We start from the raw sequence: 26,814 nt of genomic DNA, 5'->3' as shown, positions 1-26,814 counted from the left end.
GGGGGGGGGGGCGAACATTGAGAGCAAAGCCCATTTTGCCGTGTATCTTCCCCGCATTGTTTAGCTCGCCACCTGGCGGTATAAGTAAAGTGATTAATGCGACGGCAACGAGAGCGGAACAGTGCATCGCGGGCTGTGCCGCAGCGAGACGTGGCCGCGCCTCGAATCGCCGCCGCGCGTCCTCGTCGAATCCGCGCGAAATCCCATCGGGATACCGGCGACAAGCGACGGCATCATGCTGCATCTTGGCATAGAGGAGCTGGAAGCCTTGTGAGGAAAACTTGAGACTCTATACGACTGCTTCCTTACCGATGACGACGACGACGAGAACGGGGACAACACAGTTTGCCAATTAGCATCAAAATTCCAATTTCGGGAATTAATCGCGAGCGTGTCGTATACGTGCACTCCCGAATACCTAATTAAGAGGGGAACAGTCGCAGCGGCAGAATATAATTGCGACGTAGTTGAAAACTCGTTACCGTGGAAAAGGGCTTACGCTGGCAGCGCAGTTGCTGCTTCCTGAAGAAAGCGTTCGACGGTTCGCGAATTAGAAGAGAGAGGGATATATATTTTAACGTTGAATATTATTTATAAGTGTCAGATTTTTTTTTAAGTATGACACTCGTAAATCTGCCTCGCTTTCCCTTCTTCGTGGTTTTAGTTAACCGGCGAAAAAAATCGATCGCTAGGCGTTTCCGTCCGCGACGACGGAGTAGGTAAGTCGGCCGTCCGGGACGACGGGCGTGCGAGAAAAAATGCGAAACGGCGCCGGAAACAAGCGCGATGAGAGGGGAGCGAGATTTGGAGATTAGGAGATGTTGCCGGTTAGTAAACTGTTCCCGTTCGAAATCAGTTTCAGGCTCTCGTTTAAGCGCAAGGAGCACAGCAGCAGGCGGGAACACCGCGAGTCCTTGAGCAGTGCTCTACCCGCGAAGTTTATACGAGCCACCACGGTGAAGCCGCACACGCTGAGTCCGCGATGGAACGAGAAGTTCCGTTTGTAAGCGAAAACTTTGGGGCCCGATCCCCTCGTAAATTGGCGCGCAATGGCGATTCTCTTATTAGTCTAAAGTAGCGCTTAATTCGGTGTACACACACCGTAACCGTCCGTTCCGATTCCTCTTTCAGCGACATCGACGACGTCAGCACGGACAATCTCCATCTGGATATATGGTGAGTTCGGCCGGGCATTTCTTTCTCAAAAGTAGGACACTGTAAAAGTCCGAATCTTACTATGTTTCGGAAGTTGCGAGAAACTTGCTTTAAAGAACTTATTCGTCCGAGTCGATGGACTAATTCACCGACAAGACATTACCGGGAGTTCGTGGCTATTTGCTCTGATATTGATTGCGATATGATTACGCACGACTGGCATACATAATCTTGACACTTATTCTCCTACGAATCGTATCGAAAATTCAAGCTCTCGATCGAGCGAGGCCTTAGATCCGCGACAATGATTCCAGGGACCACGACGACGAGTCCTCGGTGTTCGACGCGGTAATTAAACTCAACGAAGTGCGAGGTGTGAAAGGGCTGGGGCGATTCTTCAAGCAGATCGCGCAGAGCGCTAGATCTGGCAGCCAGGACGATTTCTTGGGTTGCGTGAACATTCCCTTGCAAGTAATTATCTCATTAATCTCACCTTCGTCTTACTTAAACCGTACCATTAAATCTTTACGTTTTAATAGGAAACATATAAAGTAGTAAAAAGCATATTTGCGAAAGAACAATACGTGGAACGGGAGAAAGGAGCAGATTGAAAATAACGAATTAAATTCGCCAAATCGGTTATCTCGAAATGAACTGGAGCCACCGACGATTATTACTCTGAAATCATTTCCCGCGAGCTCTCACATTTCTATCACGTATCTCAGATAACATTCTAATGAGTCTCGAAATGAAAATTGTGCCTCGGGCACGTATGTGAACACGCGCGAGTTTTTTGTGCAGGATATTCCGAGCACCGGGCTCGACCAATGGTACAAACTTGAGGCGCGGACGCAAAGGAGCAACATCCAAGGCAGAATCAGACTGAAATTATGGCTGTCGACGCGAGAGGACCGGGGAACGTCCGAGGAGGATAATTGGGACGAACTGAGGCAACAGGAAAGGCTGTACACAGTTTTCCTTAATCACGAGATGAACAAACAAGAGGTACGTATAACCGTATAACGCGGATATACTCGTGCGCGCGCGCTGTCGCCGCGCGTAAAATGTTTATATCACGTATTCCATATAACAAGGTCATATTTTATCCTCGGCCTCCGGCAATACCGTGCACCTACGTTGTTGGACGTGCAACGTGGAATCATCGCCGTTATAAATCGGCCCGCGTGTGCATATTATCATAATGTCTCAGCTGGTTGCACGGAAGATAGGAGGCAATAAGAATGGAATAAACAAGCGCGAGAACGTGCGTTCCCGCGCGCAAAGTGGTTCCCTTATCCCCGCGTGATTTTTCCCCCGTCACGTTGTAATCTTACTTATTAATTTCAAAGATAACCCAGATAGATGTAAATCCTGACGTAAATTTGACGGTACCTCCGCTCACGTTATCACGCGATGTGTGAAGTTTATGTCCCCTATGAGCGCTTCATATGATACTCATGTACACAAATATTCATTACCTGGAAAGACGGGGTAGAAATACGAAAGAAGAAATCAGAATTTACAGAAGCGCAACATGCGTAAAATTTCACGTGGGAGTCTGAAAGTAACTTTTCGTAAATTTATCGTAGCGTCAGTATAAAAGAAAATTTGCATAATTGTAAAATATAAATTTAATCTAATAAATGCACATGGAAAAATACATACTGCGTTTAAATTAATATTACCTGTTTCAAGTAATATTTCATAAAATTATATCCGCGGATATATCACGAGTTCAATTATAAGTATTAAATTAATTCAAAATATATTCCGAATCCTAGTAAGTTTAGCACTTCAATCAAGAATATTAAATACTAATAAATATTAAAACAAGCCGAAGTTCGTTCTTCGGTTTATTCAAATTAACCGAATTTACCTTTTCTCCGATAAAGTTCATAATATTCTTGAAATGAGAATAAATTTGTCTCTTATGTGCGTGATCGTAAGCTTTCCTAAAATTTCTGATGGCTATATTTTAAAACTGTTTCACATAAAAAAAAATATTTTTTATTGAAGATAACCATTACTTAAAAAAAAAAAGAAAGAAACTCTGCAATCGCTTTTCTCAGCAGTGGAATGATATTTTTCTCTGTGTGGGATAACGCTCAACAATTGTATCTCGTTTATAGAAGATTTTGAATGTTCAATAAACGCTTCTATCTATCTATTTATCCACGAACGGCAGGACGCGTCTTTTATACCTGATTGATTTATACGTGTTCTCCAGGCAGACTTCACCGGGGAACTGCCGCAAACCGCTCTGACGATCCTGCACCAGCACGCGGTGCAAGGTGACGTAACCGAGTTGCAGCAGGCTTTAATAAGGTGGGTGGCGAGTTCCCGACAGCCCGCCGTGGACCCCCGTACGCTTCTTCGGCTGCTCCAGGTAACGAACGTTGCGCATACACAGATGACCGACTCGCCGTGCCGCGAATATCGAAGCTAACTCGCGAACTGTGTACGTAACTCGAGAGTAACAACCGCGAATTCTAATTGCCTCCGCGCGAACCTAGGAGCTCAACAACCGATGGCACACGGAGACCTTATCGCGCGACGCAGAGCAATGCCTGGCGGACTCCTTCAACGATTTCTTGGAGGTGTCCCTGAAGAAGGTCAGGCAACACCGAGTATTGTATCCGCCTCAACATGAGGCGACGTTGGTGAAACTGGAATACCTGCTCAGGTGAGCTCATGTTAGTTTGGTGCAAACGAACTCATTTCGAAGGGTTAGTCATTTTTTAAATGGACAATACCGACTCGGTATTTTTGTTTAGTGCAATATTTATTTTTTTGTAATATTAAAATATTTTATAACGTTTTAATGACTTGCTCTTACATAATACTTGTTTCCCTAGTTTTTCTTTTTTTCGTGATTTTGTAAAACTACTAATCTGCCATAATAATGTATAGAGAAGCCCGAGGGGTTGTAACCCCAGAGCACAAATAAAACTCTACTCCGTTCTATTTTTCTTTCGATGCTCAAACTTCCTGCGAGAATCTAATAGAATGACGACACATCTCTTGCGCCAACCTATAATACTTTCACTGTAATACTACGAAGGAAGAAGAATCTCCGTCTCTCAACGATCCTTGAGGAAGTTAGGTGTATAAGAAAACGTCTAGAAATTCAAACGGTATAATTGGTACGTAAAATAATACGAAGAACTGCTGTCGTGCTCGTTTTCCAGATGCCTGGGACTTCTCTCGAACATGAAGGCTTTCCGAACTTGTTGTCCCTTCAACAAGGAAATCCGAGGAGAGATCATTACTGCTCTCAGGAAGGGAACTCTTGAATGGTAAATTAATTTTCGCAAAATAAAAGCGTCTACTTAATCTCACGCGTACATGCGCAAAATATTGTCGCTGAAACTTCGTTGGAACTCCGCGGAGAAACGAGTATAGCCACACGGTAAAAAATTTAATTCAATTTTAATTTCACAGGTACGAGGACACCAGGCAACAGACGATGTGCCACGATCAGGAACCCGATCAGGACGCCGACCGTGTCCTACAAGATTTCACGAACTTGGTAACCGCGTTATTGGTCGATCTCGAGCAGGGACTTGAATGTTATAACAGTCTCTTTGAAAGGTAAGTTTCTGTCAAAAGGCGACTTACAAATTTAAATTGGGATGTGGAGCGCATTTCAAAAAATAAGAGAGTTCCGGGAAGAATTTTCCATTGAAAGAGACGCGGACGGTTACTCTATTCCCTCTTTTATCATTCCAGTCTTTATTTTGTGTCCTTTTTCATCTACAGTTTTGTTATATTGATCGCGAAATATGTTTCGCGAGCGAAACATAGGACTCAATTTTCTATTTTTTCTCTTTGCGAAATTATTTGTAAAAATTTATAACTTGTGAATTTTTACTTTTTAGCGTTCTTTTAAAAAACAAAAGATACAAGAATTTGTAATTTATTTGTAAATTATTTCATAATTTACTTATTTTCTTTTTAATAGAATAAATTCACTTAATCTTGCAATTATGCCATGTAATGTATAGTGTATCGAAATTTAATACGAACAATGCTTGAAGTTCGCGCACTAATTTAGTTCGATAAACACGCCATTATTTGGGTGGTAAGCAGTTTGCAGGATCACAGGACGTTAAATCTGTGTGTTTCAGCACGAATGGTGTGCCATATTTCTCGGCAGTTTACAAACAACTGGAGAAGCTGGTAAGGATGCAAGTGAAAAAAGAAACGTTCTTCGTGAACGTGGACAATATAAGTGATACTCATATATACATATATATATATACATATATATAAATAGGTTTTCACTTGTGATATATATATCTGGCAACGAAATGTCGCGTCAAAGACACACTGTCACATAACACATCATTATTTTTTATTCACTGTGTCGTCAAGCTGGATGTGCTATGTTTGGCTTAAACGCTTTATTCGAAACGTCGATCGTGTCTGCAAGAGCAGAGAGATCCAAGACCAAAAATCATTTCAACTATTCCTGAGAGCCGAAGCCGCACGGATCGAAGCGCGAGAACATTAACCGAGATGCGTCTCGAAGAAGTCCAAATTCGACCGAATATCCACGTCCGATCCTGTCGTTCGATTCGAGAAAATATCAGAACCGCTGACTTGAACGAGTCCGATCGACGTCTTTGCATCGAAATAACAATACATATTATACAGTTTATATATAAGGTGTCCCAAATATATTTATCATGTACATTAATCACGGTTATCTACCGTGTCATAAAGAAAGAAAAAAGAAAGAAAGAGAAACTAAAAGTACGATTTGCGCAGGAAAGACGTGATGGAAGGAAATCACGAGTTGTCGTAGATAGCTGCAAAATTGCTTTAACCGTTTCGCCGGACACCCTGTAAATAAACGAGTCGCAGTGACCTGAAGGCCAGGTTGAGAAAAGGCGTGACGACGAGAATTACGAATGTCCATCAGGTCAGCGCGATTTTACTGTACACGAGATGTTTGTCCATAGCTGGCGGAACACGTGGCGAAACACATGGAGAACACTTCCGAGGTACTTTTTCAAACGCCACCACAAGATATTAAACTCTCTCTCTTTCTTTCTCTCTCTCTCTCTCCCTTCCTCTCTATTCTTGCCTCTCTCTATTATTAAACCTTTTCTCTATCACTCACTAACTTTCTCTCTCTCTCTCTCTCTCTGACTTCCTTTGTTCTCTCTTTCTTTGTTTCCTACTTCGATTTCCCCGTATAATGTAAAATTGCCGAGATTGTCGTATGCGTCGCATTTTTACCTGCATACTTGGCAAATCGCGAATCAAGTTACCACTCGTGCCGAGATTGACACCACGATGATAATGTGCGCGCGACAAACCGCGCCGAAGGCGCGCAGGAAGCTGCGCGAGTACGCAGCTAAACAGACGTCGTCGAGCTAGTGATCGCTGAGTGCAATTTGATTGTATGTATACCGTCGACGCACACGTTGCTTTCGAGCAGTCCGTCGTTTCGATCGCGACGCTTCCTATATCGTGACAGAAAAGCCCGACGGACTCTCACGTCTATATATAGATACGATTCTTTGACGCAGGGGGACGCATACTATCAACATACGAATCAACAGAAAGAAAGTATACTCGCAGGCAGCGCCAAGCGAGCATTAGTGTGCCGGAGCGGATCGAGCGGTCGACACCGCGTATATTTACCTCGCGCGTGTTGCAATGTTAAAAATGCATATCCCGTCTGACGTCTCGCTCGCTCAGACGGTTCGTCGTGCACGATTTCGTCCTGACGGTTGTGAGAAAAACACGCGTATTCCGGCACAATGTCGTCGTGCCGTCCGGTAATTGCGTTATCGCTTCGCCTCTTTCTCTCTCTCTCTCTCTCTCTCTCTCTCTTCCTCTCTCTTTCTAGCTCTCTGTCTCGTTGCGCCGCTCATTGTGCGCGAGTCAACGTCGAGTTCTCTCGCGCGTTACGGCGCGGATAAAACGTAAACGCACACTACTGCCTCGCGATAACAATAGAAGTAGCGGTAGTAGTAGTAGTAGCAATGATAGTTGTACTGGTAGTAATAGTAGTAGTTACTTTCCACCCCGTCGGTGCACGTCTCCTCCGCGCGACACTACTTCTCGTGAGTAAAAACTATCGCACGTTGCATGCGCCCGTCCGGATCGTTAGTGGGACACAGCTGTGCACTTGACGCGTACCGATTGCATGCGCTCGCCAGTTCAGCAAATGACGCACCACTCGCCTTTGTGCACTTACCTTTTAGCTAGCGGTGCGCGCGCAGGTACAGGTGTATTCCTTATTAAGTGCGATTAAAGCCCCCGTTCCCGCGCGATTGCACGCCCGAAAACAATGAGCGACGCTCGGGAAACTCGCGGGAAGCGAGCGAGCTTAACGAAAGGCGCGAACAGAAGTCCTGAAGGAGGCTTCGTTCGGAGACCGAAGAGTTCAGATCTCCTTGATTCAGAACGGAATGGCTTCGATAGAGGAGAACTCTCGATGGGGGGAGAGAAATTTGCTAACGGACTTACGAGTTAATGAGCGTTCGAAAAATTGAAGGGGTTTTATTAACTCTCACGGGTTGTCAAATATTTAGTATCTTTCTTTTTTATGACAAATTGGTTGTGTCAGATTTCAACAATATGATGAGATCATTGATCCACTCGCATACGTATTCGTCGTGTTTTGTAACGCGTCTTCCAGCATTGCGTATAATCGTGCGTTTATGAGAAACACACTTCGACCTGCACGCCACACAGCATAAGGTAGATGATTTAAAATAAACTGCAAAGAAATATTGATTAAAGGGTTTTTAGGTTTTCCTGTTCTGTCGTTTTCGATGCTAAGCGTACTGGTGTCGTTTACCGATGTAGCTAAATGCCTATCTTGGAATAGAGACAGGAATATTCATTTTAATATACAAGATGTTTGAGAATTATAGGTAAAGGCTTAACCGGCTGACAAAACTCACAAATTCGTACAGAAACGGTTGTAGTGAAAATAAGTCTGCGAACCAATTGTTTTCGAACTTCTTAATTTGTACGTTAAGTATGAAATTTTAGTTTTAATTCAAAGTTATTATTTGGTTCCAAGTTTGAGCATCCAAAGATCTTCGAACTTCTATGAAGATTTCTCTTCCTCCTTTCCTCTGTTCGATTTTCTTAACGAACTAACCCTCCATCTATGATTGTAAAACATCCTGTAATTATAAATGAGAGACACTCGTCCGCCCTGATTATTTCTTGTAAGGATTCAAAAGGGAACGGAACGGAAGGGGTAAACGGAGAGAAGTAAAAGAGCATTCGACGATTCCACCATCGATCCCTGCGTTCCGAACATTAGACATTCAGTCCTCTCTACCGGAGGGAACTTTTCATAAAGAGGACCTTTTTACAAAAACCGGGTTCTCTCATTAAACAGATCCACCTTTCTCGCGGGGGTAACATCAAAGACGCGCGATTTACATTTTTTGCACTCGCAGGAATGCCCCCGCGATTCCGACGGGCCTCTCGCGAGAGAGCTCTGATTAAATTTCTTCCGTAGAACTCATAAAACCCGAACTCCCCCGCGAAAGTTTCGCAACGTGGAAGAAGGGGAGGGGGATGGTAAGCTAATTCCTCCCTCGCCGGGGAAAATTTCCAGCGGCCAGCTTGATCGACGTGCGATTCCTATCGATTCGACGAGCGTTCGCTCGTGCGGCGCGTGGGATGAAATTCTCTCGCTGCTCGAGTCCGAGCGGAATCGATCTCAGAAATCGAGCGTAGATTCGCGCGTGTGTCCCCGACACGATCTCGCGTATTTCCGCTCACGCGGGGTCGTTCCGTCGGCGGAGCGCGTTTGCGTGACCGGAAGTTGATCGTGACAACAACGCCGGGTTGGGATTGTTCGTGCACCGGCGACACAATGCGGAGATACTCGAAACTTTTCGAGCATCCGGTGCGTATCTCACTCGGCTAGCTTCCCCGGTAGTTCGCCGTGGAGGGATGCTCGCAGCAAGTTTCGCAATGTCGACCGCCGGCTGTGCGCAACTCCCGTTTATTTCTGATAACCGCATCGCTGGCTCTGACATCCGACAGCTCTATCTCTGTCTGTCTATCTGTCTCTCTTCTTCTTTCTTTCTCTGCTTCTCTCTTTCTCTCTCTCTCTAACTCTCTCTCGAAATCGCCCAACGTGGAGCGCGATCCCGTGCGCATCACACGACGATTTAATGCGAACACGCGGGATTGAACTTTAATGACTCGCCGTGCAAATTCCGTGGGAGGAGCGAGGCGCAAAGCCGCTCGAGTTTTCGAACCGTGGCGTTCAAACTAGGCGTGCATGATCCAACGAGCTGCGCGACAAACGCTGCCGTTACCGGAATATGCGCTCACAGTGGCGCGTAAAATCAGCTTTCACGCGCGCTACGGCAAAGCGAACCGGTACCTCTTACGAAGCGAAGAATGCACCAGCCGAGAGACAAGGTTCTCTGCCGTCACTTGGAAATAATCAGGTCTGAGTATTCGTGATTTATCTTGTGTGAAAGTGTGGTATAAAAATCTCACGATCGTCAAAGGAACATTACGGTGGCGCGCACCGATAATTTCGGGAAATTGCGGGAGGTATCAGGAACACTCGCTGTTGAATTTCTACATGATTCGATAATCGTGGAAGCGTCGGGTATGGAAATTAACGGTAACGAAACGATGAGCGATTGCTTTTCCACCTGACGAAGGTATTAATTATTTCAACATTCGGGTGGACTATTTTTCCGACCGGTTTTGCCGATCAAACATCCGCGACTCTGGCTGGAAAAATCTTATCCGAACCGTTGGATTCTGCGTGCGACTAATTTGCGCGTCTTCTTCTCGAAGGAGACACGGCTTTCATCCTCGAGACTTCGTCTATGTCCCCGTTCCTCTTAAAGAAAAATCAATATTTCATTTGAATTACGACGACTCTCCGCTCATTAGCTGATCGAGCCGATCAAAGATCCCCCGAGAAATTCTGATGGAACGTTTAGAATCAAGAATACATATTATCACGAAGTACGATAACGCTGACGTGTACAGGAAGTAACATTTTGTCCGCTTGTGCATCCGACTGGTCCATCGGTCGACGGCAATCCTTCGTAATCTGGAACGATCGTTTTCGCAGATGCACAACGAGCTCGGTGCGAGAGTCACCACCGCCTGTCTGCAGCTGCACGGTCAGGACAGGGACGAGGAATACGTCCTGCCGCCGGGCGCGGAGATAGGAACGCCGATATTCGAGCTTTACTTGGCGCTTCAGGACTTCGTGAAGTAAATCTCATGTTATGGTTAACTTCGTTCTTATCAGCGCGCGGAAGGCGATCAATTTCGCCGGTAAACGCCCTCGCGAGCGGTAGACATTTCTTTTTCTTCTTTTCTCGCACGCCGCGCAGGGCGCGACCGCGCGCGATAAAATCCCCGACGCGTCAGATTCCCGGCGAATTTCATCGTCGGGGAGTCGCGGTGTCGCGGTCCCACATTAAACTCGTCGCTTTTAGCATGAAGGAGAATCTGCCGCAATCGGATCACAAAACTTTGGCGATCTGCAAGTATTACGAGTGGTTCAGACCGGCTGTCGACAAATGGCTGGATCTGGCGAAGCTCAAGGCGGTACAGAGAGTGCGACGGGCGGAGGAGCTCGATCGGATCTGCACCGGGGATCCCGCGTCGTCGTACAACTACATCGTCAAGCACGGCACGTCCGCGAACGACGTCACCGTGTGCTTTTATCAGGTAACTTCAGCACCGATAGTTCCCCCTTACCCCCCCCCCCCCCCTTTATCCTCTGAGCTGGCCGTCGCGCGACACGAATAACCGCGATAACGATAATTAATAGAAGGGAAAGCACTAAAACTGACAGAGATATGGAAAGTCGACACCCGCGTGTTTCTTGGCTGTACAATGTCGAACTTCGTCGAACAGTACACGAATTTCGCCCACTGTGTGCAGCGGAAACGGCGGTTTCTCTTTCCAAACGCATTTCATTACGCCGTTAGCGTTAGCGTTGCGCTTTCCGATCTGAAGTTCCTCCGGTAAATTTTTCAGCAACAAATCGGCGGTAATTTATCGGACATGTAAAACGGTATGACGGTCGTGGTGCTTTTCCTCTATGTGCCGCGGAAATTACGGTAATATCCTTCTAATTATGTATTTTCTTACGATCTTGCGCACATCATAGATCAAGGAGTTCTGGAAGAAACTGGCATGGCCGGACCTGCTGGGTTCTAATAACTTCGTGCTGAAAGTCATCGATGTAAGTGAACAAGCGAGATTGTTGTTCTTTTAAGCGCCCTCGCCGACAGTCGTGATGTATCGCGAAAATTCGCTCCGGGGAAACTGCGCGTACGAAATTACCAGTAGAAGTTTTTCGATTCACCATTTCCGCGCGCGCGTGACGCGAAAATATTCGGAAGTAATAATAGTTTTCTCCCCCGGCCGGAAGGATGTCGAGGAGGAACCTGACATTTCGCAATTGTGTAATATAGAGTACCTAACATAGTTGATAACCGTTGATATACGGTGAAAAGGCCAGTAAGAACGCAGATTATCGGTGATGCGATATAAATGTGGGAATTCGTTGAGTCGGCGGGGCAAACAAGTCACACGTCTCGATCATGGATTTTGAGCCTCTTCGGTGAAAATAGTCGGTAACTTTACTACAATCATGCAACCCAACGTGATACACGAAAATTCGCAATTCCGCCGCAGGCAATTTGCAGTTCCGCGTCGTACTTCGCCGAGCTGATGCACCAGAGGTTGGCGGACAGTGGATATTACGAGGACCACTCACCGTACAAGACCACAGACGAGGTAAACGTTGCTCTCGGGGATGGATTAAACCGTTTCACTTTCACATGTAAATTCAACAGACCGCGTTTTCATCACAACGTTTCCGAGGCGAAATTTCGGCCCTATAAATCTTACATAAACCTTGTATTCTACAACATAAGTACAAGTGGGCGCTAAGATAGGAAAATTAACTCAATTTCCATTTTGTTCATATAATTCACTCCTGCTTTGACCCGATGACGTCTTACATTTCCGTTTTCGTTTTTAGCGTAAAATAAATTGTTCGGGGTAGCATTAAAATTAAATCTGTGGAATGAAAGGTTCGTGAGAGAGGTTGATAAGAATGTCGGTATCGTCAAAGTAAGTTTTTGTTAGTCTGTGGGCACAAAATAATACTGCATATGCAGGCAATCTAAGTACGCGCGAACCATCTTTAATGCGTCGATGTAACATCGAAATTTCGGCCGGAGTATCGCGCTTGACTCGAATCGTTTTCAGATGTGCGTGACTATCAACGGTCTCGAGTACGTGAGAAGGTGGCTGCTGGACCTGGGGGACGAGTTGCGCGTGGAGCAGATCCTGGCGGCTCTGGAGACCCAAGCGGGCGACTCCGTGCGGATGCAGTGGCGAAACGCTCTGCTGACGCCGCTGGAACAGACGCCCGCGCAGATGCTACACTACATCAATCAGATAATCTCGAAAATTGGGGCGAAGGTACGCGGGTCGAGGTTAAACGACAGACACGCGGAACTTAGAGGCGAAATATGTGTATAAGATTGCTTGTCTGAGTTTCATATTGAATCTTCGCGGTAACGCGATTTCTCTCGTTTTGCAATTTGCAACATTGTCGCAGATATTTCATTTCTCTCAACAGTCGCGTTGATACCTCTTGTGCTACTCTTTTCGGAAGGTCGTCGGGTCACCGGGTCAGAATAATTTACTCTCTTGTCTCGAAATTTGTCTCTCTCTCTCTTTCTCTCTCTCTCTCTCTGGGCCGCTCGTTAATTCGAACGTGTAATTGCCGTTATGACGAAGCAATCAGAGCCTTTGATGATCAGCCGGAAAAATCGCCGCGATGATATGATTTATATCGCAATATATGCCCTGGGAGAGAGAGAGAGAGAGAGAGAGAGAGACAAAAGTAGCCGATAATTTCGTCGGCAACGTACCGAGTATTCTCTTCTTTCCGGCTTACAGATGAGACCGCCTCTGAAGAAGGCGATGTTCCACTTGGCTTGGTCGCCCGATAGCTTACCGACCACAGAGGCGATCGCGCCTCTTATTGAATACCTGGACGCTCACCTGGTGGCACTCAACAGAGATCTGCTCCCCGCGAGCTTCAATCGCGTCCTCCACGAGATCTGGGAAGTGGTCCTCAGCGAATTGAGCAACCAAATGGACGGCAACGCCGAGGTAATTGGACTTTCACAATGAATATTAATCATACGAAAAACATCGTTGCCTGGTTTACGAGAGCTGAAACCGAGTTGTTTAATTGTAACGATTTGATATTTCATGAATTATATTTTACTGTAATTGTAATTGGCAAAAAATGTTTCGGTTCATCGCAGACTCGCCTCAGTTAACTGTAATGCAGTAAAATTAGCCGCAGAAAAAAATACGTATGAAACACGGGGAAAAATAATTTTGTTTTAAAAATTATCTTCTTTTCCCAAGATGTTTTGTTGCGACTAATTTTGTAATCTTCATTTCGATTCGATCGATTTGATTTGATTTGTTTATTTATTATTTTATTCCGAGTGCGCGAATAATCGAAATTACGAGAGACGATTGCGCGACGGAAGTGGACAGGGAAACGTTATCGTTCGCAGGATAAGCCGAAGATGTTCTACGAGAGGCTGCACGAGGCGCTCGACCTGTTGGTGAAGTTCTTCCACGCCGACGACAGAGGTTTGCCTCTGGAAGTGCTGCGTCGGCAGAGTTTCGTAAACGCGGAGGAACGTCTTCAGTATCATAAGATGGACACGACCTTCCTGATCGACCGATACTACCAGCAACGCCTGATGGTGCGTTGACGCGCTCGACGTCGCTGAAATTAACCGGCGAACTGAGCGCGATTTTTCCTCGGTTCGATTAATTCAACTCACGGTCTCGAGGATAACTGTCCGAGGAGTGTCCCTGCGCTTTGCTTTTCAGGATCAATTCAACACGGTTACCTACGAATACGGAGTGTTGACCGTGCGGGCTTATCTAAATCACGATTCTCTCTGCCTCGAGGTGATCAACGCCAGAGACGTCATTCCGCTGGACCCGAACGGCTTCAGCGATCCCTTCGTGATAATCGAATTGCTACCGCGTCGGGTGTTCGAGCACTGCGCCGAGCAGCAGACCAACGTCAAGAAGAGGACTCTGAATCCTATGTTTGACGAGTGTTTCGAATTGTGAGTACGTCTCCTCGCCACATTTGATCGCTGCAAATGTGACATTAAAAAAAACATATTTTTGCAATTTAATCCGGTGTTAATTTATTTGCAAACAAACCTAACATATTCATCTTAACGTGGATTGTGCACACATATTAGCGTATCTATTATTAATATTATAGCTAACACATCACTGTGTCTAACATTATCTGTGATTGAACATCGGATGCTCGAGGCGGATCGAAAAGATATTTATCTTTAATGCGTGTGTACACGCTTTCTTCGTTTCAAGCTCGGTGAGCGTGGAGCAATGCCGTGACCCCAACGCGATGGTCCTCTTCACGGTGATGGATCACGACGTCCTCACGGCCAACGACTTCGCCGGCGAGGCTTTCCTCGGACTCAGCACCATACCCGGCGTCGCCGACACGAACGCTAGCATAGACAATTTTCATGGCCTCAAGCATCAGGAACTACCGCTTATGCACCAGAAAAATCGGAGTGAGTGATTTTAAATTGCAATCTCCAAGAGGATATTCGATCCGCCCGGTGATTTCAACCGTGTCTTTCGCAGACCACCCGATCCTTCAGATTCTGGAAACCCGAATCGGCGACAAAATGGCCCTCGACTTTGTGAAGAAGCAGAAACAACGATTCGCCGCGACGTAAACGCAACCGGCGCCGACGAAGGAGAGGAGGATGAAGAAGAATATGAAGAGAAAGAAGGTGAAAGCCGCGGCGATGCGTCGCGTATGCCATCAAGACTTGCACACACTAATCTTTAAGAGTCAATGGAAATTGAAGAGGAGGAGGAGAAAGAGGAGGAATTCCATCCCTGCGGTATATCGTCGATTCTCACTCTCTCCCTCTCCTTCCCTCCCCCTCCCTCCCTTTCTCACTCTCTCTCTTTCTACCTCTCTTTCTATCTCTTTCACGCACTCTCTCTATCCTTCCGTCTACCAAACTTCATCCCAAAGATCCGTCAGATCTGTTTCAGTGTAAATCGTGTTGAATATAATTGGTGTTGGTTAAAAAGAAAAATAAGAAAAAAAAAGAGAAAAAAGTGGTAAGCACGGCGCGGAAAAGGAGGATCAAGGGAGATACATCAGAACTATTTTTGTGTCGAAGAAGAAGAAGAAGGTGGGGTGGTGAAGGTGGGGCGATGCAGCGCACGGGAGGAAAAAAAACAGTAAAAATCTGTCTACGTTGTGACGTAGCTGAGGATAAATGTCTAAGAGCCGTATACTCGCCGTACACTCGAAGCGACGCCGGAGCGCCCGCGTTTACTTTGCATTTTACACGGAGAGGCCGCGGATAGATATTCGAGGATAAATTCGCGGATAAATCGATGTTTCACGAGGAAGCGCGAGAAGCCCGGAACGGGAGGAAACCACCGGGATACTGAGAAAGCACGAGGACTCTTCTCTTGGCGAACACGCCCGACGTGTCGAGCGTTAATCGCGAGCGGAAATCGGAGCTTCCGCGAATATAACGCGAATATATGGAATGCACGCGCGACGGCTCTCTTCGTCGAGAGCCAAATTATTTTCATCACGAGCAGCTGCCCCGAGGAAGCGGGTCGTCGCGCGAGAAAATTCCCCTGCCTCGATCGCGCGTATGAATCGATTCATTCACGGCGGCACACGCGGGGGAAAAGCGAGATCTCTCTCTCTCTCTCTCCCTCTCTATCTATCTATCTATCCCTCCCTTTGTTGTTGAATCAGCTCGAGCGAAATTAGTTTTTCACGAGAATCGCATAGCGTTTGAAGTCCTCTTTCCCTCGGACGCAAACGCAACGCACAACGAATAAGTGAAAATCGTCGTTCTGACGACGAGTTGATGAACACTGGTGTCGCTCGCCGATCGAGTCGTTGGACGGTACAATTAGGATACATCGCCCCTGAGGTGCGTTAAAAAAAATCAGGAGCTTTGATATATCGTTTCCTCTCGTGTCAATATAAATTCCCCCGAGATTACTCCTTTATCGCGTATTTTCACACATACACGCACACACGCGCGCGCGCGCGCACGTGAAGACCCATTATACCTCGATAAAGCTGTCTATCTATATTCCTCGATGAGTAAACGCTTTTCCTCCCCGGAGAGAGCGAATGCCGCCGTGCCGCTCCGGCGTCGCTTCGACGGCGTGGATTCGAGCCGAGAGAGCGGATATACGATATTTTTCTTACTCGTCATCGGCTAAAGAGTCTCTTTCTATCTCTCTCCACACCGCCCAAGCTACTACCGCTACCGAAGCTCGGAAAGCTAAAGAATTGTCGACACGCGTGCGCGACTCTTCTCGCTTGTACGTACTCTCATGCGGATCGACTCCAACGCCGGGACGCTTCCTCTCGCGCCGCGGATTCCTCACCCGGATGCTCTCTACTCTGTGATCTCTTCGAAAGCATCGAAACAAGATACGGAATAACGGGTCTCGAGAAAGCCGGACTGGTCCGGTCTTCGCGAAGTCGCAGGCAGGTGTTTCATACTTTCCGCGCTCTCACTCTCATTCTCACTCTCTCTCTCTCTCTCTCTTTCTCTCTCTCTCCCTCTCGACGAGAGCGTACCTCTGTACATCGTCCTCGGAGCACGACTTTTCTATTAGTTTCGTTTTGCTCGTACTACTCGCAGTGTGCGATGTTCTGTGTAGACTTTCCGACTTTTCGGCGCGACGCTGACGAATTCTTCGCGACTGGCGTCGAAGTATGCGACACCATCCGGACGAAGTAACGATTGGTCGAAGAATCGAACGCTGCTGAGGAGCGAATTTGGCGCAAAGTGCAATTCTTTCAATCGGCTCCGGTCTCGGGGCCGAGTTTCGATCACGCATTTGACACGCGAGAGGGAAAAAGTAACGTTCCCACTATTTCGACCCGGTTCTGGACAAATTTAACGAGATTCTTCCGTTTGTTCGCTCGTTCGTTCGTTCGTTCGTAGAATAATTTACAAGATTAATTGAGAATGATGACGCATCACGCTCACTGACACAGGGGATCTGTGTGTGTGTGTGTGTCGCGGATTAATTATATACAATTAACTGTGTTGATTAATTATGATCGATGTGGAGCAAAATTGGCAACGTAGGCAAATCAAAGAGAGAGAAAAAAAGAAAGGCGGAACCGGCAAACGGGCGCGGTCGAGCATACACATGTCAATTTTTCTAATGCACGTATCACACACGCGCGAGCGAGCACTTCGTTGCGTAATTACGTGAGAGGGGAAAAAATATATAAATGCGGCAATTATACTTAAACGAGCGCGCCCCGCGTGAAACACACCTTTATATTTCGCACGCCTTGTACGACGGGAGGAAGGAAGCGAGCAAGCAAGCAGGCAGACAGGCAAGAAAACGAAGCGAGCGATTACGATGGAGCGACCCTCGAAGATTCGTCTGTCCGATCCTCGACATATTTCGTGCATCGAATCCAATCGAACTCTACTGTATTTGCTTTTTCAATCTTTTTCAACCATCAAAACGTATGTACGATCTATCTTGTATCGTGAGACGAATAAATTAATATAAATGTACGATCGAACGGATCTGTGATTACCCTCCGAACGATCGCCAGCGTCTCGTCGCACAAATCAGGCTGGTGTCGTAGATTTCCAACATAATGCTTGTTTCTCTTTTTTTCTCCGTGTGAAATCAAGTTCACTATTAATTTGTCACGGCATCGTGAAACACCAAAATTGTGCCGTTACGTTCAAACTAAATAATTTCAGCAATGTTTAATACGTCAGATTATGTGTGGAATGCGAATATTTTTCGTTCTTCTGGATTATAATATTTTCATAGCTCAATGAGCAATAGATGCGAAAGTTTGAGGTATTTCTGTCGATTTCAGGTATCCAATGAAGTCGACCCGATCCAGAGGTGTTTATTGAATCAAGCAATTGAAAAGATCGGTTAAAGAGATCGTCCTCTCAATTTTTTACAGAAATAATTTTCAGCGCATTTTTTCAACCGAGAAAACTTAAAATCGCCGCATTTCCTACTACGAGGATACAAAGGAAGCTTGACGTATATAAGTCGTAGTGCCGAGAGATGGCAGTACGCCATTAGAATACGAGATATCTAATGATAATACGCGTTGTCAGCTAGCCGTGTTCTTGATCGAGCGAATCGTCGATCTTGGAGGTCTGCATCGCGGCTGGATTCTCCTCCGTTCGTATGATGGGCTCTCCATCGAGCTTCTCCAAAGTCGGCAAACGCCGCGCGACCTCACTCCTCCATTGCTCCACCTGCAAGTTCCATCGTGTAAACACCGGTCGAAGTTTCGCCGAATATTTACCGAAGACCGATCACGAATCACGAATACCTCGTGGCTCTCGTAGAGCGGATTACCGACGAACAGCAGATCCCTAATATTCGGCAGCTCCTGCAGCCGCATCAATTCGTTCCATTCTCGCACCAGATTGTTCGACATGTAAAGCACACGGAGATTCCTCATCGCCTGGACGCCCTTCATCTTCTCGATGCAATTGTAGGAGAGCCAGAGCTCCTCGAGAGTGTCGGCCAGAGCCTCGAGGCCGGCGAAACCTTTGATTAAATTACGACCTAGCGACAGGATCCTCAGATTTTTCAAAGACCCGACACCTACGAGAGAAGACGTACATCCTTAGGCCGAAGATTGATTTGAGCCTACAAAATAGTACTAATAATATCATCTCTCTCCTCATTACATTATTATATTTTTATACAATTAATATCGTTGTATAATAATATCATTTTTATGCAATAAATATCAATTTTATTTTACATATATGTTAGAAATATTGTTAGTAATATATATGTGTATAAATTTTGTATACATACATATATGTACATATATGTGGTTTTGTTTGATAACAAATACTAAATTTACGAGTGGCTCCTTTGACGCACCGGTTGAAAATACGGCATTAACAGGCAATATATCCTTAATATAATATATCAGTACCGAGATGGAATTTACCGAGTGATAAAGTGCAATAGTCGCCATTTGAAATTAAACTGATAGTCACGGAGATCGATGCGATTAATTATAATCGCGAGCTAAATCGACAACAATAATTGAAGGCATTAACGTGTGCGCGCGCGCATCCTCGCACGATACGTTCATAACGACGTGAAATTTATAATCATATTCGCATTGCGCGATTGCATCACTGAGACAACCTGGCCGCCTGGATATGCATTATGCATCCGGCAGTTGACATGAAACCGAATATGCATCGGTTCCAATGCGCTGCCTGATCTAAAACAGCGCAATTTACATAAGCCGGTCGATTCGAAAGTGGCCACTAATTAATCGATATAAGCACATAATAAGAGAGAGGAGACACGAGTCGACTAAGAATACGAGTAGTTTCCGGACATTTGCCTGATTGAGCCTCGATCGAGCGCGAAAGTTCGTTAGCGCGAAAAATTGCAATTAACGTAATTCGCGTTGTTTAACGACGGGAAAATAAAATTATACCAGCGGTATCTACCGCGGGAAATGCGCGCATGCATTCACGTAAAATCTAACGGGAGACCGATTTGTAACAAAATCCCAATGATAAATTCAGATTACATTAACGATTAATTATTCCACGGGAACGATGGATCTTTTCAATTAGTGTGAAACAAATTCAAGCGCGTTGAATCACAAACGAGTTGTTTTCCCGCCTCTGTTGCGATCGACAACGGCGTGCAACACACATTCGTCGAAAGCCAGGCGCGCACGCTCTTCGACGAGGAGAATCGCGAATTCTCACCTGCGATTTTCTCGATCATGTTTGTCGACAGGGAGAGTTTCTCGCAACTCGTCAACACTGCCAGTGCGTTGTCCATCTTCTCGATCGGCGGCCACTGGAAGCTCAGGATCACCTCCGTCGCCTTAGACGCTTCCTGCTCGTGCTCCTCCTCCCATCGTCGAATAGCTTCCTTGCAAGTAGTCGGTTTAGTCGACATGAACGGATCGCAACGACGCTCCTTGCCGCGACATCGGAAAGAGGCTTCCGAAAAGTATCTAGAATATTTTTTCGCTTGCGCGATTTTGCATACATTTCGCAGGAAATATTCGAGGGAGCGATATTCGGCGGTATCGCGCTAACAATCTCGGTGTGTGGGAATTATCGGAGGCAGTGCGGTGTATTCGGAGTACAGCCGCAAGAACGTTATCCATAATTAACGGTAGCGAAGTGCTTTGTTAGCTGAGCGTATCGATGGTCAAAGCGGCGTGCATCGCGACGCTGATTGCGATAGCAATTAACGCCGGGAAATCGGCTGCTACTTCAGAGGATATTTTCCTTCGAGGCTGTATCACCGCGCGCGCGCGTGCGCGCAACAATTAGCAAATTGAATATCCTCCTGTAAATGTAAACTTTCTTTCATTTTCAACCAAGTAAGAAAAGTTATAAAGGAAGGTCCAAATATCTCGCAGGCAAAACAAATGAGATAATATATAAAAAATAAAAATATCTCATTAACAACCGGATAAAGATGAAAGAAGATAATAAAACAAGAGGCCGGTAAAATCTTCAGCATCTTATAATGCAGTAAAATTACCAACATTGATGTAACTAATTTTGTTAATTTTGTTGCCCTATAAAATTCATACGTAACTGATCGTTAATCAAATATTTTTGCTTTGTGAAGATACTCAAGGCGATAATAGTTATTGCCTCATCTTGTGTATACATATACATACATATATACATAACCACCTTGTATATAAAAGTACCAACAACGCGAGCAGCGTTAGAGAGGCCAGTTTCGCTTCTTCTTCTTCTCACATAGACGCGGCACGGCGTTTCCTCGCGCTACGCACTCTCGACTAGGAAGACTCGAACGATCGGTTGAGTACATCTTCCGGACGCATCTTTCGCTCCGAGCGGTGCCGCAGGCTCGGCGAAATTCACGTGTGGTTGCCACGCACTCTTCGGGGTTAGCAGGACCGGTGCGACTCGTTTTGCTCGGTTGCGTGGCAAACTGCTACACGGTCGAAGAGAGAGGCCGGCGATATCTGGCAGCCGGTGAAATAATCGATTCGCAAAGCGCATGCGCCGGACGAGGATATTTATTAACCGAACGAAAGATAGATAGATAGATGGCTGAATGGATGGATGGACGATGATAGATTTACGATAAATATCGGCTTGGAAGAGATGGCGGAGAGGGCGAGGCGAGGTAGAAAAAAACAGCTCGGGGTCCCTCGAGAAAAATTACGCTCGCTCGGCACGTGCGATCGATGAGCCGTGACGCGTGTTAATTTCTAATTCTATCCGCGGCCGTGGCAGCGACGTTCCGACCGGTGTCGATGATTAATGCGGAAGCGACCACGGCGAATCTGCACACGAGTGATTTTTTTTTTACCTTGTGTACACACAGCCCGCGCAAACAAAGCGTACGGACACCGTCAACGTTGGGGGTGTCGCGCGAGAGATCCCTCGACGGGTCCCATCGATCCGAGTCGATCTTTCCTCAGGGAAACTTCAGGGACGCACGTGGATGCCGAATCTCGATGTTCGACGGTGAGAATCTCGGTGATTAAAGCTGGAATTCCGAAGATGGACGGATGGGATTTCGTTTCTTTTCTCCTCGGCGCGCCGAGAAAATTCGCGGAACAACATCGCTGTATCTTCCCGATCCCTTCGGGAGAGATGATCGAAGCCGCGTCCTATTTAGAGAAACGAGTCAGATAGGAATATTCGCGCTTCTCATCAATCAAACCGCGGAGACGCGTAAATCGGCAACCCTCGTCAAGCTCGTAAATCCGCGTACCGACGGGTTGTCGACGTTGGGTGCGATTCGGTCTCCTCCCGTCGGAAGACGTTCCTCCCTGTTCTCCGCTTTTTCTTCTTGCACGAAGGCAGGAAACGAAGGAAACGGAACCCTGAGACCGGCGAACCTCCCGTCCAAAGTTTATATACCGTCGATAACGTCGGTGATTGCAACGGCAGGCGTTTTTCTCAGCATTTTATTAACCAAAGGACTGGCAGTATTGTCACGTCACGTATTACAGCGAGCAGACACAATGACATTTTAACACTAAGTTACATCCACAGCTTGTTCTTGGGAGACGCTATTAATGACACGGACGAACGGTCGGAGGTTCGTCGGCGGCGTAACTCTTAACCCCTTGACATACAATGACGAGTCTGACTCGTCATTCATTTCATGGGCCACTGTAGACTTTGACGAGTCTGACTCGTCAAGCGCTTTTTTCGGCGGACGCCGTGCAGTTTACAATTAGATTACATAGTTGCTAAAATGCTAAAATGTACTCTTTCTCAGCTTTAACGTAACTGTTCAGTTGAGCGAAATTAAATAGTATTTTTTGGTCGCATTAAGTTCCATTTAATTTGTATGTCAAGGGGTTAAGGCTCGTTCACAATGCGGTCGCACGATCGTGCGGTCGTAGTCGTTCGAATTGATCCCGTCGACACTGGACGGGGCATGAAATCGAAACTGTGTGACATTGAAAGAGAAAAGATGCGTGAGTAATAGTGACTTATGTAAACCGGGGACTCATGACGTACTTAAAAATTTGTTTCTTTTACATGATAAACATTGCGTAAATAAAGTAGACACTATTTTAGTAATTATTTATTACGTATATAATAATTTCAGTTTTACGCGATATTTACATACAACATTGCACATTTATAAATTGCGGCACATTAAGGAGGTTGTAAGGGGAAATTAGTTTGATAAGAATTCGAGGAAATTTGCGTTATGCATGTGTTGAAATATTATTCCAATGTTCGTGCAATTAGAAACAGATTAACCGTTCGAGAGCTGAGATATTTGCAACTAAAGTCGACACTGTTAAAGAATATTATACATAATATTATACAGATATTATACATAAATTTCATACATACATAAATTTCAAAATTATGGATCATTATGTTTTGAAAATGCAACGGTGTCAAGTTAATTATTAATTAATTAATATAATTTATAATAATATTCGAAGTGTACATGCATATGCATGTATTTAAACGCGTATGTGCCTCTTTCTATTTATTTGTGTGTCTTTATTACATCAATGTATAAATGATGTGATATTTTGTACATATGTTTACCTGAGCTTCGATTCAAACTATTGAATAAATAAATTAACATTTATTAATCAGGTCATAAAATTAATATATGGAAACGTAATTTTGCTTGATAAATACTATATTTATAACTGGTCTCCTTGTTGATCCATTAAAAAGACACCGAGCCTTACAACCTCCTTAAGGATGTTCCCAATTTGTAAAAATACGGTCCTCCTTTTCGCACGTTAGACAAATTTCAACCAATGGAAAGATAATAGAAAGAGAGATCCATGCTCTAACATTTACTTCTCTCTTTCTAGGCCCGTCAACACGAAAAATCCAAGAAATCTTGCCGCATGTTCCGTTCAGTACTCCACGGAAAAAGGGAATTAGCTGTCCATATAATACAACTGAAATTTAGATACTAGATCTAGTTTTTAGCTGTGAGAACTAAATATTAGGTACAGGGACGAAAAGAATTAGCTAAATTAATTAAATTTCAGTTGTATTATACGGACAGCTAATTTTTACCCGTGGAAGCTAATTTTTAGCTGTGGGAGCTAATTCTTTTTTTCCGTGTATATGTCGATAGTCGATCCACTTCCGATTCCAGCTACGACTACGAACAATCTGTTGTAAGAATTGAAAGTGGATTCGAGCGACTGCGATTAAACGACTCTGTGACCGCATTATAGACGAGTTTTCACAGTTGTGAAAAATTTTCGGGGATCGAATCTCAAGCGGAAGAGGTGTATACTTACAACACTTCTCACGTTACTTGTCTCTCTCTCTCTCTCTCTCTCTCACTCTTTCTCTCTTTCTAACAAATCTTTGAAAGCGGGAGTTTTCATGCGATTTCGCGCCATATTTTCGGCTCATAAGTTACGCCACCGCAACTGTGTATGTGTGTATGTGTGTGTGTGTGTGTATGTGGTACGACGACGCGGCGATCTCGCGGGTCAACAAGTCAGAAATCAACAACGAATACAAATGTATCGGTAATATAATATATGTATAATAATAGGTTATTACAGTGTGCGATACTCATAGAGGGTACTTCTACACCGAGTTAGCTTAAATTACAAAAATATGCAAAGGCACTTGGTAACAATCTTGAGTTTCTCGTTGAGAGGGACATTCTTAACGGGAGAAAAATCGCGGTGAACTGAAGGGAAAATCCTGTCGCGCACTGTCGCGTGCTCTCTCGACGAGAAGATCCTCGCGCTCTGACGCTCGACAACAAGGATAACGATAACGAAGAATGTTCCGGAAGATAGACTTCGGGATCTGTTTTCCCCTCTTTTCTTCTCCGTTCCTCTCACTTGACTCGTAAAAATCCGAAGACACCTTTCGGACACGTTGACGTCGAATGAAAGAGGGTGGAAAGCCTCGCGTAACTTCGCTACCGTGACCCGAAATCTGAAATTCTCTCCCTTGTACACGTATAAAATCGTCGAAGGTTGAAGAAATGTTCGAGGAGGAGGAGGGGGGAGGGGCAGAATCATCGCATGTCATCGATGCGTTGTTCCCGTTCACGTGGGCGATTATTAAGACCGCAATAGGTGTGGTAAGCTTTCAGTCTTTTGCTAAAAGCGTTAAGTTGTAGCAACATTTCCGGCAAAAGAGCGTCTCCAGCGCTGCCAGACATCGCAGTTCCTAAGATCCGAACGTTATTGCGACTCTCGGCGGGAAACGTCTTTGGTCGTAAATCTCGTTATATTTTCGAGCATTAGCCTAAAGGCTCGCCGCACCCACTGCAGATCCGGACTGAGTTCTACGCGGCTTTTGATTCCACCGCGCTAACTGTAATGTATATATAATTCGGTGAAAGATGTACACACAGGCATAGAGATCGCAGAAAATAGACAATTTTCTATAGACACTCTCCTTAAAGAGACTCGAAAAGGATATATCTCTGCGCGCGAGACTATAGTTTCAGACACATATGTCACTACGGCACCTGTTTCGCTTGTGTCGCGCGCGCGGGAATCACGCGAAACGGCGATGGATTTCATTTCCGCTGCGGCGGGTTGTTGCACACAAAATGCCGCGTCAGTTAATCGCGAGTTACTCACTCCAGCTTGATTGACGTTAAAAACGTGGGACTGCGAAGTACAGGTGGAAAATAATCTTGAGACGGAGCACGGCGAAGGGAAATTCATTTGGAAAAAATCCGAGCTCTCGGACGAACGCAAATTACTCGACACACGGAGCTTGCATGATGGAACTTCTTGCGCGTTTAGAACTGAAACTGAATTAACGCAAGTCTCGAGGACCCATGTTAACAGTCGATATTTGAAAGTTGTTTCACGTAAGATATCTAAAATGAGGCTTAGGCTTCTATTAACACATTAAGGGCGGGAGTCGTAGTACTACGATTTAGCTCGACTGCGGCTTAAAGGCGGGAGTCGTAGTAAAACAATTTAGCTCGACTGTACCTTAAAGTTTTTATGATCACACAAAATATCGCCCGCCGTTAATGTGTTAATAGTCGTTACCTGAAGCTCTCGTCCCGCGTGAAATTTCAGGTGTGAATTTAGAGTTGAGAGTTTCGGAGTTTCTGAAGAAAGTTCACCTCCCGAGAATCACTCTGCCAATTACTTAATGAAACGAATTCTTCTATTGGATAAAAAATTCATTGCGAACCTCGTCGAAGATGCTGCGACCTTCGATCTGCCGACTGTGCACCCTCGCTTGAGACAGATTTCCAGTAACGACTATTAATAACCTCGGAGTCTGATCTTCAGGTTCTTCAGGTTGAATCGTACGGCACGCATGCCGTTGTACTCGTAATCGCGATTCAACCGAGAGAAACTCGCGCTCCAAGCTCGAAACTTAAGAGCGAGCGTCTCTCACGAAGTTCCGAGTGACGACTATTAATACGGAGCCTATGTCTCGATAACAACCAAGAACTATTTAAGTAGCGCCCAAGTATTATAGCTCGTGTTTACTCTTCGCGGTGCGCATAGCGGAGCGTCTCTCCTAACCGATATAGACGCGTTAAATGGCAAAGTAACGATTTTTCTATGCGAACGGGAGAAACTTAATGCCAAGTAGTATCGTGGCGTTATTGGAGCCACGGCTGTCGGACCGTAACGAAATAACGCACTACAGGAAGTTCATTGGAACGCGAGAAATTAATGGCATTTTGCGATTACGAGCCAATTCAACGGGAATAACGGGCGGTATTTTGTTTGCGACAGCATAATGCCGCCACGTGGTGGAATCGACATTCGTCAACAGGGATTAGAGGAGTACGCGCGCGCACGCGTGTGTGTGTGTGTGTGTGTGTGTGTGTAGATCATGCATTGCACGTGAGTAATAATACGCTCTTACACGTAAGTTTTTCTTTTTCTTTCTTTCTTTTCTTTTCTTCTCTCGCGTATAGATATGTACATGTACATACTAGATAAAAAGATTAAGTAATTGGTCTTATTATACAATAATAAGGTCGTACAGCTTAATGGCGACTAGATTCATGCCATGGTCCAGTTAACTCCCCCCCCCCCCCCCC

At 45.4% G+C, this 26,814-nt stretch overlaps 2 protein-coding genes across 3 annotated transcripts in view; one reads left to right on the top strand and one right to left on the bottom strand.

The window, feature by feature from the left end:
• The window catches only part of LOC106749508 (BAI1-associated protein 3), a 92,873-nt gene extending 75,057 nt beyond the window's left edge, over positions 1-17,816 (top strand). Inside the window, exons 8-27 of one of the 2 annotated variants that reach the window (XM_014629014.1) lie at positions 857-1,003; positions 1,132-1,176; positions 1,470-1,626; positions 1,957-2,160; positions 3,383-3,541; positions 3,669-3,838; positions 4,344-4,451; positions 4,597-4,746; positions 5,283-5,334; positions 6,120-6,161; positions 10,241-10,386; positions 10,614-10,848; positions 11,294-11,368; positions 11,824-11,925; positions 12,403-12,618; positions 13,102-13,317; positions 13,737-13,931; positions 14,062-14,306; positions 14,581-14,789; positions 14,863-17,816. In XM_014629014.1, coding sequence (XP_014484500.1) covers positions 857-1,003; positions 1,132-1,176; positions 1,470-1,626; positions 1,957-2,160; positions 3,383-3,541; positions 3,669-3,838; positions 4,344-4,451; positions 4,597-4,746; positions 5,283-5,334; positions 6,120-6,161; positions 10,241-10,386; positions 10,614-10,848; positions 11,294-11,368; positions 11,824-11,925; positions 12,403-12,618; positions 13,102-13,317; positions 13,737-13,931; positions 14,062-14,306; positions 14,581-14,789; positions 14,863-14,957 — 2,968 coding nt within the window. In that variant the 3' untranslated portion in view covers positions 14,958-17,816. The remainder of the gene's footprint in view (positions 1-856; positions 1,004-1,131; positions 1,177-1,469; positions 1,627-1,956; positions 2,161-3,382; positions 3,542-3,668; positions 3,839-4,343; positions 4,452-4,596; positions 4,747-5,282; positions 5,335-6,119; positions 6,162-10,240; positions 10,387-10,613; positions 10,849-11,293; positions 11,369-11,823; positions 11,926-12,402; positions 12,619-13,101; positions 13,318-13,736; positions 13,932-14,061; positions 14,307-14,580; positions 14,790-14,862) is intronic. The other variant, XM_014629015.1, reaches the window with a different exon arrangement.
• A 330-nt stretch (positions 17,817-18,146) lies between these two features.
• LOC106749505 overlaps positions 18,147-26,814 on the bottom strand; it is a 57,806-nt gene continuing 49,138 nt past the window's right edge. The window contains exons 8-10 of the mRNA XM_014629012.1: positions 20,028-20,361; positions 18,608-18,885; positions 18,147-18,530 (exon numbers count right to left, since the gene is read on the bottom strand). Of these exons, the coding sequence (XP_014484498.1) occupies positions 18,387-18,530; positions 18,608-18,885; positions 20,028-20,361 (756 nt within the window). The 3' untranslated portion in view covers positions 18,147-18,386. The remainder of the gene's footprint in view (positions 18,531-18,607; positions 18,886-20,027; positions 20,362-26,814) is intronic.

Source organism: Dinoponera quadriceps, unplaced genomic scaffold (assembly GCF_001313825.1).
Source record: "Dinoponera quadriceps isolate SergipeBrazil2010 unplaced genomic scaffold, ASM131382v1 scaffold3162, whole genome shotgun sequence".
In the NCBI taxonomy this organism is placed as follows: Eukaryota; Metazoa; Arthropoda; class Insecta; order Hymenoptera; family Formicidae; genus Dinoponera; species Dinoponera quadriceps.
The sequence above is the reverse complement of the archived record's forward strand: the minus strand, read 5'-3'. Positions and strand labels throughout refer to the sequence as shown.